The sequence below is a fragment of the Notolepis coatsorum genome (assembly GCF_963971535.1).
Source record: "Notolepis coatsorum genome assembly, chromosome: 3".
NCBI classification, from domain to species: Eukaryota; Metazoa; Chordata; class Actinopteri; order Aulopiformes; family Paralepididae; genus Notolepis; species Notolepis coatsorum.
In genome coordinates this window covers 35,370,042-35,389,239 of record NC_140167.1, presented here as the reverse complement: position 1 = coordinate 35,389,239, position 19,198 = coordinate 35,370,042, and the positions used below count along the sequence as shown (strand labels likewise).

The 19,198-nt window shown below is 45.0% G+C and overlaps 1 protein-coding gene across 2 annotated transcripts in view; it reads left to right on the top strand.

The window, feature by feature from the left end:
* The window catches only part of pomt2 (protein-O-mannosyltransferase 2), a 45,388-nt gene that overhangs the window by 21,672 nt on the left and 4,518 nt on the right, over nt 1–19,198 (top strand). For both annotated transcript variants that reach the window (XM_084310143.1, XM_084310142.1), the window contains exons 11-20: nt 8,787–8,847; nt 8,988–9,066; nt 9,874–10,025; nt 10,375–10,466; nt 10,573–10,649; nt 10,768–10,839; nt 10,932–10,991; nt 11,099–11,204; nt 16,583–16,723; nt 17,004–17,115. In XM_084310143.1, coding sequence (XP_084166269.1) covers nt 8,787–8,847; nt 8,988–9,066; nt 9,874–10,025; nt 10,375–10,466; nt 10,573–10,649; nt 10,768–10,839; nt 10,932–10,991; nt 11,099–11,204; nt 16,583–16,723; nt 17,004–17,115 — 952 coding nt within the window. The remainder of the gene's footprint in view (nt 1–8,786; nt 8,848–8,987; nt 9,067–9,873; nt 10,026–10,374; nt 10,467–10,572; nt 10,650–10,767; nt 10,840–10,931; nt 10,992–11,098; nt 11,205–16,582; nt 16,724–17,003; nt 17,116–19,198) is intronic.

Genomic DNA, 19,198 nt, shown 5'->3' with positions numbered 1-19,198 from the left:
TATTCGTTATCTTCTTTCTCCTGCGCTGAGAGAAACGCACCATCCTCCCCCTCACATTCCATAGATCTGAGTTCCACAGCATTGACTAGTACTGCATCTTGGATGTCATGCGTTGCGTTAATGAGATTGCGCCGGCCAAAGGAAAAGAAATAAAAAAAACTAAAAAAACAACAACAATTTCAAACATGGTCAGTGTGTTACATGTCTGGATATACAACAGTGTAAGATTCTGATCAAACTGGCCAGTATCACGTCTTCGTCTGTTTGGCTCTCCATCCAATTCCTCTGCGTTGTGTACTTTTAATGGTCCTGACGTCTCCGATACTGGTAGATAAGATCCTTATCTCCCCCCCGTTAGTGCAATCCGTAAACCATAATACTTCCCCACCTCCGTAAGAATTCGACACTTCGACAACGTGAAATACCTTACAAGGAAAAGCATGGTTTTATTTCTCTAAACAGAAACCTCAGCTCAGATGTTAACAGATTGTATTGTCCTTGAAGAGTATATTTCTAATGATCTTTCGGTGTGTTCATATTATCGTCCTTTTGCTGTTCAGTCCAATAGTGTTCAGGCCTGTTCGTTAGCCTAAAACCATCCTCGTGGTAGCCGAAGCTACTGGTGATGTGCCATTCTCCCCCCCCCCCCCCCCCCCCTCTCTCTCGTCGAGAGGAGAGAGTCTCTTCTGGTTTCTTCCCTCTTAGTCTCAGTCAGATTTTAGTCTGCCCTACCCGGAAACACCGTTCGACTTATAGGTCTTCGTCGTAGCAACGACGGCCCCCCGCCCCTCTCCTGGTTGTCATGCGACGTGCTGTCATGACGACTGCTAACCTTTCACACATTAAAGTTTCATTCACTGTTGCATTAAGATGAACCTCTCTCCCTCCTGGGAGACAGTACACTCTAATCTCAGATGTTCTTCTAAGGAATTCATAACAAAACCCTCGCTGACGCGGCCTGTGCCTGTGAAATCACTGGTTCCACCACCGTCACCGTCTTCCATGCACATTTCAATCACCGTTTTAGCTGTGGTCATCTCTCCCCAATCTATACATCACATACATTGAAAAAGCACCGTTTTCTCTCAATCCCCCCTTGATTCTTATCACCCCTTCAGAATCATAAATCATTATTTGGTTTTTCAATTAATTATGCCAAAAATAGCCTGTGGTTGAAGTAAACCAACCTCGTCTCTCGTGCACAAGAAACGAAGACGGCCCACGGTCAACCCAGTGATCCTGCTGCCTGATGTCTGTTTGCGCCCCCCTTCGTGCACAAAGGGAACCGAAACCGACCACCAAAACCAACAACATCCAACGACTCATAACCATTGGAGCCCCCCTGTCTGCTCCCAATAATTATATCCTGTTGTTCTACTGTTCTCCCTCTTATCTACCTTCTATATATATATATATATATCCTTCTATACATATATCTTATATATGAATCCTCCATTTATATCTCATACTCCTAATCAATGAACACAGGACTTCTCGCTGTTGTCTCGTCTCTCGATCTCCTGATTGACTCTGAAAGGAAGTCCCTGTTTGTTCATGATTCACCGCCCGTGCTCTGTTGTTTCAAAACGCTCTCTAAACAGCGTCTCCGCAGGGAAACCCCCTCCGATGTCCGCCTCGTTCTCCCCTGGGCAAACACCGCCTGCGACCGCTGGACTCCGCCTCGTCGGCCGTCTCCGCCCCGTCGGTCATCTCCGCCTCGTCGGTCATCTCCGCCCTGTCGGTATCTTGGTTGAGGCTCATCTCCACCGCCGTCGGCCCTCTCTCTCGTCGTGGACGATCTGTGTACCAGGCTGCCGTGCCTGGCCCCTGCGGCTTCCTCCTCCTCCAGTCTGTCTCCTGGCCATCTCCATCGCTGTCGGTGTCATTCCCCCCTTGAAAGCAGAAACACAACACCGGCAGTCTTTCTGTACACTCGACCCTGTGTTTTCTATTAGTCTACCGTGGCTTTGGGCCTGCAGCTCGTTCTCTATATATTTTTTTTCCTCTGCAAGCCCCTGCCATGGCCACGCCCTTTCAGACTGTTGGACGGTGTGAGTGTCCTACAGCCCATGGCGCTATTTGTTCTCTATTAGTCCCCCACCTTCTCAACACCCATATCTAATCCTACAGGGCTGTTCCCTGTTTTGTTGTCTTCCGGCGTGACACCAGCAGCTAAACGATACCCACTCGGCGCTCTACGTTTGTCCCACGGTTGACCCCCAGCGCGCGCCAGTTCTTTCTGGTGACGTGTCCCCTCAAGACTCTGCCTATTTATTAGGTGTGAGAAGGCCCCACTGGAGATCGAACTCCCTCTTATTTCATAATTAAACTTATTTAATTAACCTGTATATCGATCTTATTATTATGATAATAACATACAACCGAGCATCGCTCTAACATACAACAGAGCAGGTTGGTTCCCTGCTCCTAACTCACATACGTACTCGTACTATCATCTAACATACAACAGAGCTGTCCGTCGCCCTATACCCTACGGGGCTGTCTACCGTCGCCCTGGAGCTGTCACCGTTGCTCTATACCCTACGGGGCTGTCTACCGTCGCCCTGGAGCTGTCACCGTCGCTCTATACCCTACGGGGCTGTCTACCATCGCCCTGGAGCTGTCACCGTCGCTCTATACCCTACGGGGCTGTCTACCGTTGCCCTGGAGCTGTCACCGTCACTCTATACCCTACGGGGCTGTCTACCGTCGCCCTGGAGCTGTCACGTCGCTCTATATACCCTACGGGGCTGTCTACCATCGCCCTGGAGCTGTCCCGTCGCTCTATATACCACACTTTGAGTTCCTTTACAAAGTTCTCACATACACCACCGTGTATACACACAAGCAGTTGGTAATTTTGAAAAAATTCAACTCCTTAATTAACTTAAACTCTACATATTCGCCTATGGGTAATGGAAACTCCCCAGCACTACCCCCCCCCCCCCTCCGCAATTAAACTCCTTAATTGAATTAAACTCTAAATATTCCCCTATGGGTAATGGAAACTCCCCAGCACTACCCCCCCCCCCCCCTCCGCAATTAAACTCCTTAATTGAATTAAACTCTAAATATTCCCCTATGGGTAATGGAAACTCCCCAGCACTACCCCCCCCCCTCCGCAATTAAACTCCTTAATTGAATTAAACTCTAAATATTCCCCTATGGGTAATGGAAACTCCCCAGCACTACCCCCCCCCCCCTCCGCCACTAGGTGGCGACCTACTCCTCCATTTGCCTGTATTATCCCACTGCCCCCCTAGATGGCGGCCAAAACTCAGTCTAGAGGATTGTAGGTGACGTGTCACTTCCTGATTCTAAACCCCTCGTGGCTCTGCGGCCATTTTGACTCGGTGCAAATGGCTACTCTCTCAACAAACGGCCGCTGCCCTTCCTTCCAAGGCCTGAAAACACCGCTGTTTTTCCTCTCTTTCCTATCCATTATCAGGGGACGCTTTCTCAGACTAATACTCTTGCCTGATCGGACATAATACACACTGGTACAATCTCCTTTCGACTTTCCTTCTGTTATGAAAACAGTCCCGCCATAACAATTTTTCGATCTGATTCAAGCGCCCCCCCCCCCCCCCCCCTTTCCTCATCTCGCATTTACCCTCCTTAAACCAAAACTGTGCAGCCTGCCTCGTTTGCTTTTCATTCTCTGTAGATAACACCCTCGATTTTCACCATGGTTCTCTGCTCATATTATTACAGCTGGCATTCTCTCTGTCGAACTAGAAATGTTTACGTTTACGGATTCACTATCTGTTCGTTTTTATTTGGCTTAAAATCAAAACAACCGTGTGCACAGTGAACTCACATTTTTGATCGGAGCGCTGTTTCCCCTACAGCGCTGGTTCGCCTCCTGACCGCTCGACTCGCCGCTCTCTCCCAGGGCTGGCCGGCCTTGCTTCGATCATGATTCTCCCACACATTGATGACTGTTGTCCACTGTCGCCCCATTATTGAAAAAGTCTTTATCCGTTGTTCTTATCTCTTGCTTTCTGGCTGTCATCAACAACCAACTGTTCCCGTTGTTTTAATCTCTTGCAAATCCGGGTCCCAACGGCATCAACTGTAAGATTCTGATCAAACTGGCCAGTATCACGTCTTCGTCTGTTTGGCTCTCCATCCAATTCCTCTGCGTTGTGTACTTTTAATGGTCCTGACGTCTCCGATACTGGTAGATAAGATCCTTATCTCCCCCTCGTTAGTGCAATCCGTAAACCATAATACTTCCCCACCTCCGTAAGAATTCGACACTTCGACAACGTGAAATACCTTACAAGGAAAAGCATGGTTTTATTTCTCTAAACAGAAACCTCAGCTCAGATGTTAACAGATTGTATTGTCCTTGAAGAGTATATTTCTAATGATCTTTCGGTGTGTTCATATTATCGTCCTTTTGCTGTTCAGTCCAATAGTGTTCAGGCCTGTTCGTTAGCCTAAAACCATCCTCGTGGTAGCCGAAGCTACTGGTGATGTGCCATTCTCCCCCCCCCCCCCCCCCCCCTCTCTCTCGTCGAGAGGAGAGAGTCTCTTCTGGTTTCTTCCCTCTTAGTCTCAGTCAGATTTTAGTCTGCCCTACCCGGAAACACCGTTCGACTTATAGGTCTTCGTCGTAGCAACGACGGCCCCCCGCCCCTCTCCTGGTTGTCATGCGACGTGCTGTCATGACGACTGCTAACCTTTCACACATTAAAGTTTCATTCACTGTTGCATTAAGATGAACCTCTCTCCCTCCTGGGAGACAGTACACTCTAATCTCAGATGTTCTTCTAAGGAATTCATAACAAAACCCTCGCTGACGCGGCCTGTGCCTGTGAAATCACTGGTTCCACCACCGTCACCGTCTTCCATGCACATTTCAATCACCGTTTTAGCTGTGGTCATCTCTCCCCAATCTATACATCACATACATTGAAAAAGCACCGTTTTCTCTCAACAGGGAGGTAGGGACTCCCTCATAGTTGTACTGGCTGGAAACAAAGAGAAAAAAAAAAAAACTGTTTACAGTTAGCTGTCGCCCAAGTTGAAACATGTGGAAATAGTGACCACCAGGGGTTACAAGTTGTAACATTACAATCAAATATCAAAAGGAATGACAAATCCAACTTTAGGACGCTGGTATTACAAACGCTGTGATGGCGGAAAGACAAGTGCCTCAATAAGCTGTATAAGACAGTGTCTATGGAATTTAGAACATTTGAATAGCACTTATATATTCAAAAGTGCTTGGAATAGAGGCCTAACTGCCTCTAACTGCTGTGCAGTGGCAGAGCAGGTATAACATTGGAAAAGCTTGATAGAGATAAACACAGATAGTGACCAAAGCCTAACTGCTGACTTCACAAAGAGCGGAGGGCGAGGAGGAGGTTGGAGAGGAGGAGGGAAGGAGGAGGAGGAGGAGGAGGAGAAGGTTATAATTCAACCAGGGTTGAAACTTATCGTAGTGTCACCCAATCCCTTTAAGCACGTATGTAGCTTATCTTAACACAGATAGTGACCAAAGCCCACATCAAAGTTGAGCTTCTCGCAGTGTCACGTATGTAGCTTATCTTAACACAGATAGTGACCAAAGCCCACATCAAAGTTGAGCTTCTCGCAGTGTCACGTATGTAGCCCTTTAAGCACGTATGTAGCTTATCTTAACACAGATAGTGACCAAAGCCCACATCAAAGTTGAGCTTCTCGCAGTGTCACGTATGTAGCTTATCTTAACACAGATAGTGACCAAAGCCCACATCAAAGTTGAGCTTCTCGCAGTGTCACGTATGTAGCTTATCTTAACACAGATAGTGACCAAAGCCCACATCAAAGTTGAGCTTCTCGCAGTGTCACGTATGTAGCTTATCTTAACACAGATAGTGACCAAAGCCCACATCAAAGTTGAGCTTCTCGCAGTGTCACGTATGTAGCTTATCTTATCTTAACACAGATAGTGACCAAAGCCCACATCAAAGTTGAGCTTCTCGCAGTGTCACATATGTAGCTTATCTTAACACAGATAGTGACCAAAGCCCACATCAAAGTTGAGCTTCTCGCAGTGTCACGTATGTAGCTTATCTTAACACAGATAGTGACCAAAGCCCACATCAAAGTTGAGCTTCTCGCAGTGTCACATATGTAGCTTATCTTATCTTAACACAGATAGTGACCAAAGCCCACATCAAAGTTGAGCTTCTCGCAGTGTCACGTATGTAGCTTATCTTAACACAGATAGTGACCAAAACCCACATCAAAGTTGAGCTTCTCGCAGTGTCACCCAATGTAGCTTATCTTAACACAGATAGATTACAATATTCAGACGCCCCCCCCCCCCACTCCTGCTTACCTAACTCGCCGCGACGCTGCATGTAATGCCCGTGGAATGCCGTCCCGACCAGCCGATGCAGACGGACAATTCCTCCCAGACGTGGCTGTGTTGTAGAGCGATGAAGAGCCCGTCTGCACCGGCAGGATCGGTTGGCATCCCCGCTTCAGACACCAAGAATGTGGTGGATTTTTGACGTGTCCAGGGATGGTTAAATGAAATACAGAGACAAGAGATTGGCCTTAAATCAGAGTGCAAACCACCAGGTTCTCCACAGACATCCAGCAGCCTAAAACAGTGTCACACTGCGAATTAGGCATTCTGAAATAATCAAACAGGAGCAGAAAGAGACAGCCGGAATACTTACGTTAAATGAACACAGGTTTATTGGAAAAGAAAATATATATACAGTACGCCCATACGGACGGACTTTCAGTCTGTCAGAGTGCATATTCACAGGTCTGTCAGAGTGAAAGTGACAAAAAGCAAAGTGTCATGTGTTTTAACACAGTGGAATAGAGACGCCTTGCTCGTCTCTGATTGGGTTGGCTTTATATGGTCATTTAGGGAGTCAAATGGAATGGGCTTTTGAGGAGGGCTCGCTGCGGCCTTGGATGCAAGCGTTATCTGGCCTGCTGGATATAGTGTTTTAACAGTTTTTGAGAGAAGGATAACATGACTTCACGATCAACCCTGTTGTGGGGATTAAGAATGTGAAATTACCCTTCACATTTAAACAGAAATCCTGACCTCACAAATAGAGGAGGGGGGGGGGGGGGAGGAGGAGGAGGAGGAGGAGGAGGAGGAGGAGGAGGAGGGAAGGTGGAGGAGGAGGGGATGTGAAATTACCCTTCACAACAGGCAACCAGATATGACAGATAGACAAACAAACAGACAGACAGGGCGGGGTACTAACTATAGTAATATTGTTTATTTGCATTGGGAAAGATACAGACACATTAGCTGGTTGAACAACATCTATTGAAAGATAGAGAGAAAACGAGAGAGAAAGAAAGGCATAGGGAGAATAAAGAGAGAGAGAAAAAGATAGAGCTGTACTGTATTGTATACCCATTCTGCAATCTGTTAATAAAATATACACTGATATAAGCCTACTGGTTGCTGTTCAATCATAATAATAATAATCATAATTACCATAATTAGCTGTCAGGAAACAAATAAAACGTTTGTCATTATAGGTGACAAGGTGGATTGACTTAATGACTGCTATATCCTATTATTATTATTATTATTATTATTATTATTATTATTATTATTATTATTATTATTATTATTATTTTGCAACATTTTTTTTTTTTTCTTTTTTTTTCCCCTCCATTTCCCTCCGATTTTCTCCCATCCCAATGTTAGTCGTATGCCAATTCCCAGTCCCTTCCTGGTCGCTGCGCAGTCAGATCATCTGGGAGAGTGGAGGCTACCACGTGCTTCCTCCAACACACGTCCAGCCAATCACCGCTTCTTTTCACCTGGCAGCGCGGATTCTCATTGAGAGGGCGTAGCGTGTGGGAGGACCACACTATCCCCCTCACGTCCAATCCGCGCTTAGCAGGCGCCCCGACCGAACTGTAGGAGTCGCTGTTTACAACGACCCGGACCCACCCCGCCAGCTTCTCCCACCCTCTGATACAGCCAATTGTATCAGTGCAGACGCCCAGCCAAGCTGGTGACAACCCCGGAGCTGTGAGCTGGATTCGAACAGGCGAATCAAGCTCACAGCTCCGGGGCTGGTGACGAACGCAATCTCCGCTCGACCACCTAACCGCCTATTTTGCAACATTTTAATAGTTATAGGTATAAACAAACATACAGACAGGGGGGGTTGGGCGTTTATTTGCAGATACAGACACAGCTGGTTGAACAACATCTATATCTGTGGTAAGAATGCAGATATTCAATTGTATTTCTGTGACAATGCGCGTGGCGCACGCCTCCCGCGCCGCCTCGATCCGATTGAAGCGAAAAGATAGCTTGCCGCTCGCGAGGCGCGCTCCCGCTTGCGGCCAGTGTGCCTACTATCGTCCCTTAACATGGGAGCGGAAGTGAAGAGGCAGCCGCCCGCCCGTCCGTCCGTCCGTGTTCATTCGTCAGCAGTGTGCCCGTGCCGTTATGCCTCACATTCACTCATTCACTCACACATTCACACACCGACGGCGGAGGCGACCATGCAAGGTGACAACCTGCTCATTGGGAGCAGTTAGTGGTTAAGTGTCTTGCTCAAGGACACTTCGACACACGCTGCCGGGAGAAGCCGGAATCAAACCGGGAACCTTCCGATTACCAGACGACTCCTCTACCTCCTGAGCCACTTGCATTTGTTTCACGCAATAAAAGAACGACACATCGGGTTGGTCTGAAACAAATAAAGATGCGTCACTGAAGGGAGTCGGTCCGTCTGAGGAGGTGGATCCTTTGTGTATCCTTTAATTCTTTGTGTATCTATTCTTTTATTCAGCACAATCTGGAGCCCCTGAGCTTGTCCGTCACGGTGACCTCATTCGATTGGAGCACAAAGAGTAAGTGTCACAGAACTAAAAGTAAAAGCTTGTGAAGTCTTAACCTCACCCTCTTGATTTAATCACATTATTGATGATATCTTAGCATTGTGACCTCGTCATGTCTGCTCTATAACAGAAGATCCCTCTGTTCCCATCAGGACGACCCGGAACCTTCACAGCCACTTCCACGAAGCACCGCTCACCAAGAAACACTTCCAGGTCACCGGCTATGGCATTGTGAGTGATCACATGACATACTGAAGATGGTATTAGATCTATTTATTTATTTCAATAAAGGGTAGGTTCTCTGAGCACGGATGCCTTTTTTTTTAGGTTGATGGGAGTTGTATGTTGTAGGCAGTGTTGTGGAATATTTTAAAGGAGCCAAACAGTGAAACTGTAGAAATTCAGATGAGTCAAGTTGTATCAAAAGAACATAGTTTTATTTCTGTGGTCACAGAAAGGTATCCTCAGTTTACAATCGGAGACAAGTGAAACATGAGCGTCTGACCACAAAGTGAGAGAGCTCTGGTCAGACTTACAATTAAATACACCAGCTGAGAATGACAAATGAAAACAACGATGAAAAAATGAAAACAAAGATGGGTTTAGGGGTTTTGTCGTGTCTGACACAAGACTGGAGACGAGGACAAAAATGGTTTTCCGGGAATATGCCATATCTAAGTCAAGCTGTCCTGGCTCTTGGGTTGTTGTTTAAAGAACACTGTGTTAGAATGTTTGCCCTATTGCCTGAGTAGATGTACACTAGTTAAACTATATTAACTAGTCACGGCTGTACAGAGAATTATGTATTTAAACAGAGCTACTGTATGAACATGCCCAGTAAACTGTACAAATTATGTAATTGGATGAAACTTATAATATTTTCTATAACAGCAGCTAATTAGTTGGGCCAACTTGATTTGTGTCCCGCCTCGCTGGTTATAGCCCTGAGTGAAACTTAATCAATACTGAACAATTGACTTTATTTTCACAACATTTGAATCGTTGGTTGCAGATAAGAAACGTATTCCCTGTTTTCAGAATGGTACAGGCGACCCCAACGACATGTGGCAGGTGGAGGTGTGCGGAGGTCGAACGGGAGACCTGGTGAAGGTGTTACGCAGCAAAGTGCGCTTCCTGCACAAGGCTAGCGGCTGCGTGCTCTACTCCTCTGGCAAGACTCTTCCTAAGTGGTAAGAAACGTCTGGTCTACCAGGGGTTCTCAAAGTTTTTCATACCATGACCCCATTTTATTTAGGATTTTATTTGGGGACCCCACACTTAATGTATCGCGTAATTTCAACATGGAATTAAGGAATATCAAAATAAATGTACACGTTGTTGAACTTGATCATGCATATTTATTAGGAAATTTAATTACAGCACTATGTTATCAATACACATTTATCAAACGAGGCATATTTAGCCAAAATATGTTGCCAGAACATAAAAAAGAAGTCACCTACCCGCGACCCGTAGTTTGAGAACCACTGTACTAGACGATGAAAGGTCACTACACGTGTCCCGTCTGCCTGGTTGCAGGGGCTGGGAGCAGGCGGAGGTGACCTGCAGTCCGTACCTGAAGGAGACGCCCAACTCTCAATGGAATCTGGAGGATCACGTCAATCCAAAATGTACAGTATGATTCAACTGTTTCTCGACTTTCATATTGTGCACATTCATTTGTGTTGTTGACACCAAGCACTGGTCATGTGTGTGTGTGTGTGTGTGTTGACACAGTGCCCAACATTAGCCTGTCGGTGCTGAAGCCCCACTTCCTGGAGATCTTACTGGAGTCTCATATTGTCATGATCAGGGTAAGACGATGCAAGGGGGGAATAATCTGTTACAAAACAAGGCTTTATCAAGATGTAATCTGTCATTTGATATACTGTAGATCTTTTAAATAGCTTGCATCTCTTTTTCCCCCTTCAGGGCAACAGTGGTTTGAAGCCCAAAGATAATGAGATGAACTCAAAGCCCTGGCATTGGCCCATCAACTTCCAGGTATGCTGCATGATCTAAGTTACAGTATATGATTTTGAATCGTTTTAAAAATTTGAACGTGTAACTAAGTGATTTTTCTTTCCTCTATGAAGGGCTTGAGGTTCTCTGGAGTGAATGAGACGGAGTACCGTGTTTACTTGCTGGGGAACCCTGTAGGTGTAACCTCTGTCCTTTTCATGAAGGCTTCCTTTTCATGTCTCACCAACACACATGAATGTACTGTAGCATCTGGGTAACTTGAGTTGTGACTGTTCCTCAGGTCATCTGGTGGCTTAACTTGGCTAGTTTGGGGCTGTACGTCATCATGGTGGCCGTGGCCTCCACAGCCCTCCAAAGAGGCGTGGCGCTGGACCAAAAAAGAAGAGGTAGGAGGATTGACGATGGCTCATTGGAGGTTTTTGCTGATTTTACGAGTTATGGATAAAAAAAATGGAAAGGCACATGATATTACACTGATACAATAAGAACTCCCCCAAGACTCAACATCTCAATTGAGGCCTTTGCCTGGAATGTTTGTCTTTCTTTTTTTTTTATCCACTTTCTCCCCATTTTCTATTTTTCTCTCATCCCAATTTCGTATTTCCAATTATTCCCTCCCCTGTCTTGAACGTTGCTAGACTATGCCTCCCACTGGTCGGCTGTAGTGAGGATAGAAGCCTTGCATCACGTGTCCCCTCCGGTACACGAGGAGGCAGCCTGTCTCATCTTTTCACCGCAGCAGCTCAAACTCACAGTGGCGAGGAGTAACGCGTGGGAGGCTCACGCTGCCCCCGATACTTCCTGTTTCTGCTGTACAGGCGTCACCCAACCGACCTGTAGGAGTCGCTGTCCACAATGTCCAATCCCCACCCACCGGCTTTCCCACCCTCTAACGCTGCCAATTGTGTTAGTATGACGGCCGGCCAAGCCGGTAGCAACGCCGAGAGCTCGGCTCGATACCAGCATCTCCTGTTAGTGCCAAGCACCTTGCCCACTGCGCCACTCATGCGCCTCGAATGTTTGTGTCTTTCAACATGGCTGCCTGTAACCATTGGTTACCAGTCTTTAAGGAAAAGCCTAATTTCTGTGCAGTGGTAGGAGAGTATGTAGAACATTAGAAAAGCATGATATTACTATTCCACTGTGACTTGTACTTGTTTACAAGATCCAGTAATGAGACACCAAATGATGAAATCTTTGTTGATGTGTTTCTCATATCAACCCATAGCAACCGTTGTTTTGCACCTAGCAACCATTGTTTCTCCCAACATGGAGAACAAAACGGGAGCATTCCAAACATTCTGTGAAAGGCCTCAATTGTACTCTTATCCCTCTACATTTGGTCATTTTGTGTACTAGATTCCACTGGGTAATTTTGGTTCCTATTTTATTGTATTTTGTTTATTTACAACATAATCCTTTAAAATAATATCTGTGCAATTCCGCCTAATGTTAACTGTGATTGTAAACGTGAACTTGATTTCTGTGCCCAGTATGGATTTCACATGCGTGTGTGATTGATTGATTTTATTTATGGATCCAAAGACGCAACAAATCCAAGGGATGACATGCAAAAGTGACAACACTTATTTCCAGCATGGTCCCCGATGTTCTGACCAAAGGACATATACAAATAACATATAAAACAACACATAAAGCAAAAGTCCAATACAACAAATCCATATTCTACATATCTAAAAACAAGTCAATATCATCCTGACCAAATACCATACATTTATTTCATTATACCATCATTAAAACAACAATACAAGTATGACCTGACAGCTATCCGGCCACTTTACCCCAGAGATATGAGCGAGCCTGACCTTTAAATATTCCTCTAGAACCTGACAGTTTTATCCTAAGTGGAAGGCTGTTCCACATTGAGATACCGGTGTAGAAAAATGAGCTCCGAGCCATTTTTTACTTGACCCGCGGCACCTTACAAGAGCGAACACTGGCCCTGGTATCGTGTCCATGCTGCGTATGGACCATATTGATCTGATACTTCAGATAGCTTGGGGCTGTACCATTTACTATGTTGAACATGTGTTTCAGTTTCACCTGTTCAACCCTGAGGTGCACTGGTAGCAGTCCCACCTTTATGAATTCGGCACTTCCTACATGCATTCTGGGAGGCACACCTAGTATGTACTGAATAGTGTTGTTATTTAGTAGACGGACCACTGAACCATGCTGCGCTTGCATAGTCAAAATGACATTGAAGCAAGGAGGACACTTAACAGCTTTTTAACAGCAAGTTCAAAAAGCCTGGTATTCCGATACAGGAACTTGAGTTTGCCTGCACACTTGGATAAAATGTTGGCAGCACTATTCTCACATGAGAGAGACTGCTCTAGTGTAAGTCCTAGGTACTTGACACTAGACTTCCATGCGATCGACTTTGCCTAATCTCCTTGTTGTGCCAAAAAGGATCGACTCAGTCTTGCCTAGGTGAATGGACAGCTTATTATCTATGAGCCACTCGCTGGCTCTTTCTAGCTCAGAACTCGGAGCTCTCTCAATCTCCCTGACATCCCTACCTGGCACCAGAAGTGCTGAATCATCTGCATACAATAGTAGTTTACATTTCACAGATGCTGGCATGTCATTGACATATATCAGAAATAAAAGAGGACCTAAAATTGATCCTTGATGCACCCCACATAGAATGTCCAGAGGTTCTGATCTGACGCCTTCCACCTCACAGACTTGAGTTCTCCCTGTGAGGTAAAAAGTGAACCAACTGACGGCAGTCTGACTAAAACCCATGCACTCAAGCTTTGACGCTAATATAGCATGGTTCACGATATCAAAAGCTTTCTGTAGGTCGAGCAAGATCATTCCAACATAATTGCCATTCTCAAAATGTTGCTTGATGTAGTCAATGAGATTAATGAGACAGGTCTCTGTGAAGTGGGCTGCTCTGAACTCTGACTGGTGTTCATACAGCAACTTGTTGTCTACTAGATACTCCTCAACCTGCTCAAACTAGACTCAACTACCTTAGACGTAACTGTCAAAATAGAAACCGGCCTATAGTTCCCAATGTCTGTCTTACAATTCTTCTTAAAAAGGTGGACAACCCTGGCCTTTTTTTTTGTTCAGACGGAAATTTGCCCTGGTTAATTGACAGGTTAATAATATGTGCAATTGTTCTAGAAATTACTTTAGCACTGTCCCTCATAAATCGGGCAGGAATAAGGTCAAGACCTGTCTCCTTATTAGTAGCTAGGGCAGACAGGCATACGCATACCCTTTCCTCCGGTCTGATAGTGCAGGGGTTCCCAAAATCGGGTCGCGAGCCGCTGCGGGGGGGTCACCAGATTATTTCCAAAAAATATATATATATATATTTTTTTTTGCAGTCAGGCCACTGAACTTAGAAGCAGGCCAGGACGCTTCATTACTTAAGGCAACCTTCTTCCGTTCAGCGCCCCACGTGACCACGCCTAGCACGGCGACGCGGCAGAGCGGCAGCGGCGCGCAGGTTGCCGCACGCAATCCCCCCTGTTTTAACATCGACGGTTAGCTCAACTCGTTCGCCAGCTTGCTGTGGAGCCTGCGGTCCAGTTGGTGACAAGTTCGAATCACTTCAATTTTTTTTTTTTTTTTTTAGGTTTAATTAATTTATCGCCTCTCTATATAAACGTAACTAGCATCTGTCTTTCTTTCGCCGGTTAAGTTTAGGCATTCTTTCAGAGTTGGTTAAGGTTAGGGTTAAGTTTAGGCATTCTTTCGGAGTTGGTTATGGTTAGAGTTTGTCTTAGAGCATGGCAATATTTCTTTCGCCGGTTAAGTTTAGGCATTCTTTCGGAGTTGGTTAGGGTTAAGTTTAGGCATTCTTTCGGAGTTGGTTAAGGTTAGGGTTAAGTTTAGGCATTCTTTCGGAGTTGGTTAAGGTTAGAGTTTGTCGCAGAGCATGGCAATAGAATGCCTGTCTTTCTTTCGCCGGAGCAGCAGCCTATTTCCGCTCTGCCTCTCTGCCACGGTCACATGGGCGTCGTGGCCAATCAGAGAAACGCTGAACACAAGTAGGTTGCCTGAAGTGTTCACGCGGCCAGGACAGTGTTTCTAGTTGCAGCAGCGCAATAGTTAGATAACCTAGGTGGGGAACAACCAGGAGATCACTGCATCTCACACAAGTTGGAGAACTATCTCTCTCTCTCTCTCTCTCTTGCTCTCACACACACACACAAAAGGAGCCGCATGTGATTGGTGGAGGCGGGACCCTTACAAAAAACTGTTGTTGCTAATCATTGACACATGCTAGCCTGTAATAATTCCCCCCCAGAAAAATCTACTTTGCATTTGATATATTGCAAATGTATGCCATCACACACACTGGCATTTAAAGGGTTAGAATTATAAAAATTAATATGTGGTGTTATGATCAGGGCTGAAGTTGAATAAAAGATTGTATTATTTTCAATCTGACATTACAAAAAAACTGAAAATCCATCAAAATCAGTGTTGTTGCTAATCATACATATGCTAGCCTGTTTTTTAACAATAATTTGTGATGCCATCACAAACACTGACATTTAAAGGGTACAAATAAAAAAAATGCCTGCACCAGAATGCAGGAAATGAAGTCTTTGTAACAAGAAATGTCCTGGTGGGGGACCCCCAGACCCCCTGCTTAAAAAGTGGCCTGACTGGGGCTATATTTTGCACTATATTTCCTGGCCTGAATGATTTCCCCAGTCCGGCCCTGGTTAAAAGCCTCCAATGCTTATTAGTGTGTGTGCGTTTGAACGTGTGCATGTTTCAACCATACATTTCCATTTATAAAAAAAAATAAAGATGTAATTTAAAAAAATATATATGTTTTACCTCCTATAATAGTGGGGGTCGCGGCTCTCTGACCCCGTTATTTTTGGGTCACGGCCTGAAAAGTTTGGGAACCCTTGTGATAGTGAATGCATCTGGAACTACATTTTTGTTTTGTAGAACAAGCTCCCAAAAGCTTGGCAATAGACTCCTGAGCCACAAGGCAGTTTATCCACCAAGCAGGCAGCAATTGTTGTAAAGAAAGTATTAAAATAGCAAGTCACCTTGCCCTTATCAAAGCACACATTATAAGTGTGTGTGTGTGTGCAGTGGTGGTCCCACGCCGTCCCAGCAGTTTTCTGAGCAGAAGTACGCGCACGGATGTGCACACAAAAATGCGTTCACAACTTTCACTAGACTCGTTGCGCCGTGCGCCAAGTATCGGCACTTATCTATCACCTAGACTTTGCATAATAATAGGATACCAATAACATAACAAAGAACGAGAAGTGCAAAACCAAAATACAAGCCCTGTGGGGGTTTGCTTGATCTGTGGAGCTCTCACTATGTGACAAATGGTCCCGACTGGAAGGATGAGGCATTAAGTTGTGCTTCAGAAGGAAACTGTCCTTCTGTAAACTAAGTTACATTGTTAATTTAGTTTGTATTTACTTTTCTAGTTTAAGTTAATTCAATTAAAGAAATTGTAACTACAATTACATTTAAAACATTGTTTGTTTTTCAACCATATCTGTTGACAATATAATTTCTTTATATATTGAAGGCTACATCCTGCTACCTTTTTTCAGCTTCTCTATTTCAAGGCAATATTTACAAAAACTAAACTAAAACTAGTAATTTCCTATACAAACATGTTTCCTACCTTTTATGCATAATAATCATCTGTTCTGTGCGCACGCGAGGGAACATGTATGCGTGTTGAGTGCACGTGGCGTCCAGGCAGTTCTGATATTACATGTGTGTGTTTCAGAGCAGTGCTGGGTGCTGAGGAGCGGGGGAGGGGTGCTACTCTTGGGCTGGTTGCTCCACTATGCACCGTTCTACACCATGGGTCGCATCCTGTATTACCATCACTACTTCCCTGCTATGGTCTTCAGTAGCATGCTAACGGGTACAGACATCAACTAAACTCAGTTTACCTACATTTTGATTTGTAAAATAGTTAATATTTTTTTCTAGAATTTAACCATCTAAAATCGGATGATGATCAGCTTCATGTAAGCTACACAACAAAAACAAGTAGTTTAAGATAATGCCTGTAATGTACTACTACATTGTATGCTGGATACATTGTATACTGATCCCATTGTGCTTACTGCCTAACGTTATAGACTAAATGTATAGTCATGTGTTTTGGAGCATTCGATTGTTAAGACAATTCTTTCACTCAGGAATTACATTGGATACCCTGCTACACGTTGCTGACCTGTTGCTGCGGCCACCATATTCTCATTGGCTGCTACGAGGCGGGCAGACGGTGTTACTTTTCAGCATCGTTTACAGGTGAGCTACGCTTTAGGTTAGTTTACAACATTCTATTGAAGGCAGAATCTGTAATGACGTTAAACAGCCACCTCCAGGCAAAGGAGCACTGCTTGATATTACGCTTTGTTTACTTTTTTGTTTTGGTCTGATTCCATGCTGTTCCTGTTTTCACTACTACCAGACTCCAGAAAAATACTCAACACGCTCTGTAACACCCAGTAATCTCAGACCTATCATCGCTCAGCCAAGGCCGGCCTCACTCCCCATCACAAAATCACTGAACATTTACCTTCTTAACTCAATCAGCGCCAGACCCGAGGAAAGTCGGGTTAACTCGGCAAAAGTTCAGCGCCAGACCCAAGTATAGTCCGCTCTTCATCGTTATTTCTTTTATTCTATATTTTTATTCATTTCTCTCACACGGACCTCGGGGTTACCATAGGAAACCACTCTGAGATCGCTAGAGTGCAATAGCCGCATCCTGATAGGTGGCAGTATCGCCCACCCTTCGAAACCTTTTCTTCACACCAGGTGTTACGTTTAATTCACTCCGGGCGCAGTTTTCTTGGTCAGGCGAGTCTAGCGGTTCACTCGATGGCATTGAAACGCGATGCATGTGTTGTGGTGGATTATGTTGGCGACACAATGGACACCAATACTGGAAATCACGATCAGACAATTGGAATATTATTTTTGGGGTACCTCCTAGTGAAGGTAAGGACTATATGACATCAATCCTGCTTTGATCCAACCATGATTTCACATCGATCGCAACGACCATGTGTAACGTACTCCAGAACGTATGCCGTTGGTGACGATCAAAGCATCAAAAAACGACCCCCCCCTTTCATGCATTCATGATGAAACATAATACCTATTATATATTTGATTTGGAAATAGTAGCGTGTCCAGGCGAGCAACGCCAACGCTTTTAGTAAAATTCACGTATTCCTCCATAGCGCTGTTTAATGGAATTAGCTAGGATCACTCTGAAACTATACTTATATTCACCACGGTATAACACGCGAACGTATACATGAGAAAATTCATTCTTTTTCACATATTGAACGATGGATAGTTGATGTCAAAATTAGCCATAGTATTGTATCCATAGCTATAATATAGAATATAGATATAACCCTGCAAACACCGCCACGCATTCCTATCTCTTAGAGCGGTGGCGCAGTAGGAACAAAGATGCTCTAGGCCTGCAGCGCTGAATGAGTTAATGTCCTAATTGGGCAACAAATCTTTTTCTTTTGATACATTTTTTTTCTTCAATTTTCATTTGACAACACAACATTTACATTTAGTCATTTAGCTGACGCTTTTATCCAAAGCGACTTACAAGTTCTGTACGACAAGTCATCAGGAAGGGCACAACTCTATCAGCTGAGTAACAATGTTCATAAAGTGCTGAGTGCTACAGTGTAGGTTAGTTTATTAGGACAAGTGTATGACAGTAAGGTTAGTTAGGGTTAGATTTTTTTTTTAATTTTATTTATTTTTTATTCAGATAATGGTTGAAGAAGTGCGTCTTTAGTCGACGGCGAAAGATTGGACGGGTTTCGGCTGTCCTAACTGGGGTGGGTAGTTCATTCCACCATTGTGGGGCAAGCACTGAGAATAGGCGACTTCTCTTTGATGACCCTCCCAGAGCTTGGATAGGAGTAGGTCTGAGGCGGCCAGAAGATGCAGAGCGTAGGGGTCTTGCGGGTGTGTAGTTAGAGACCATTGACCGGAGGTAGGCGGGAGCGGTTCCCTTTGCCGCACGGTATGCCAGGTCGAGGGCCTTGAAGCGGATTCGTGCAGCAATGGGGAGCCAGTGCAGGTCCCTAAGAAGTGGGGTGACGTGGGCCGACTTCGGTAGGTTTGAGATCAGGCGGGTGGCTGCGTTCTGAATGAGTTGAAGAGGCTTAGTGGCAGTGGCCGGGAGGCCAGCGAGCAGTGCGTTGCAGTAGTCGAGGCGGGAGATGACTGTTGATTGGACGAGGAGTTGGGTGGCTTCTTTTGTCAGGAAGGGGCGGATCCTTCTGACGTTGCTCAGGAGGAATCTGCAGGTTCTGGTTGTCGCTGCGATGTGAGCAGAGAAGTTCAACTG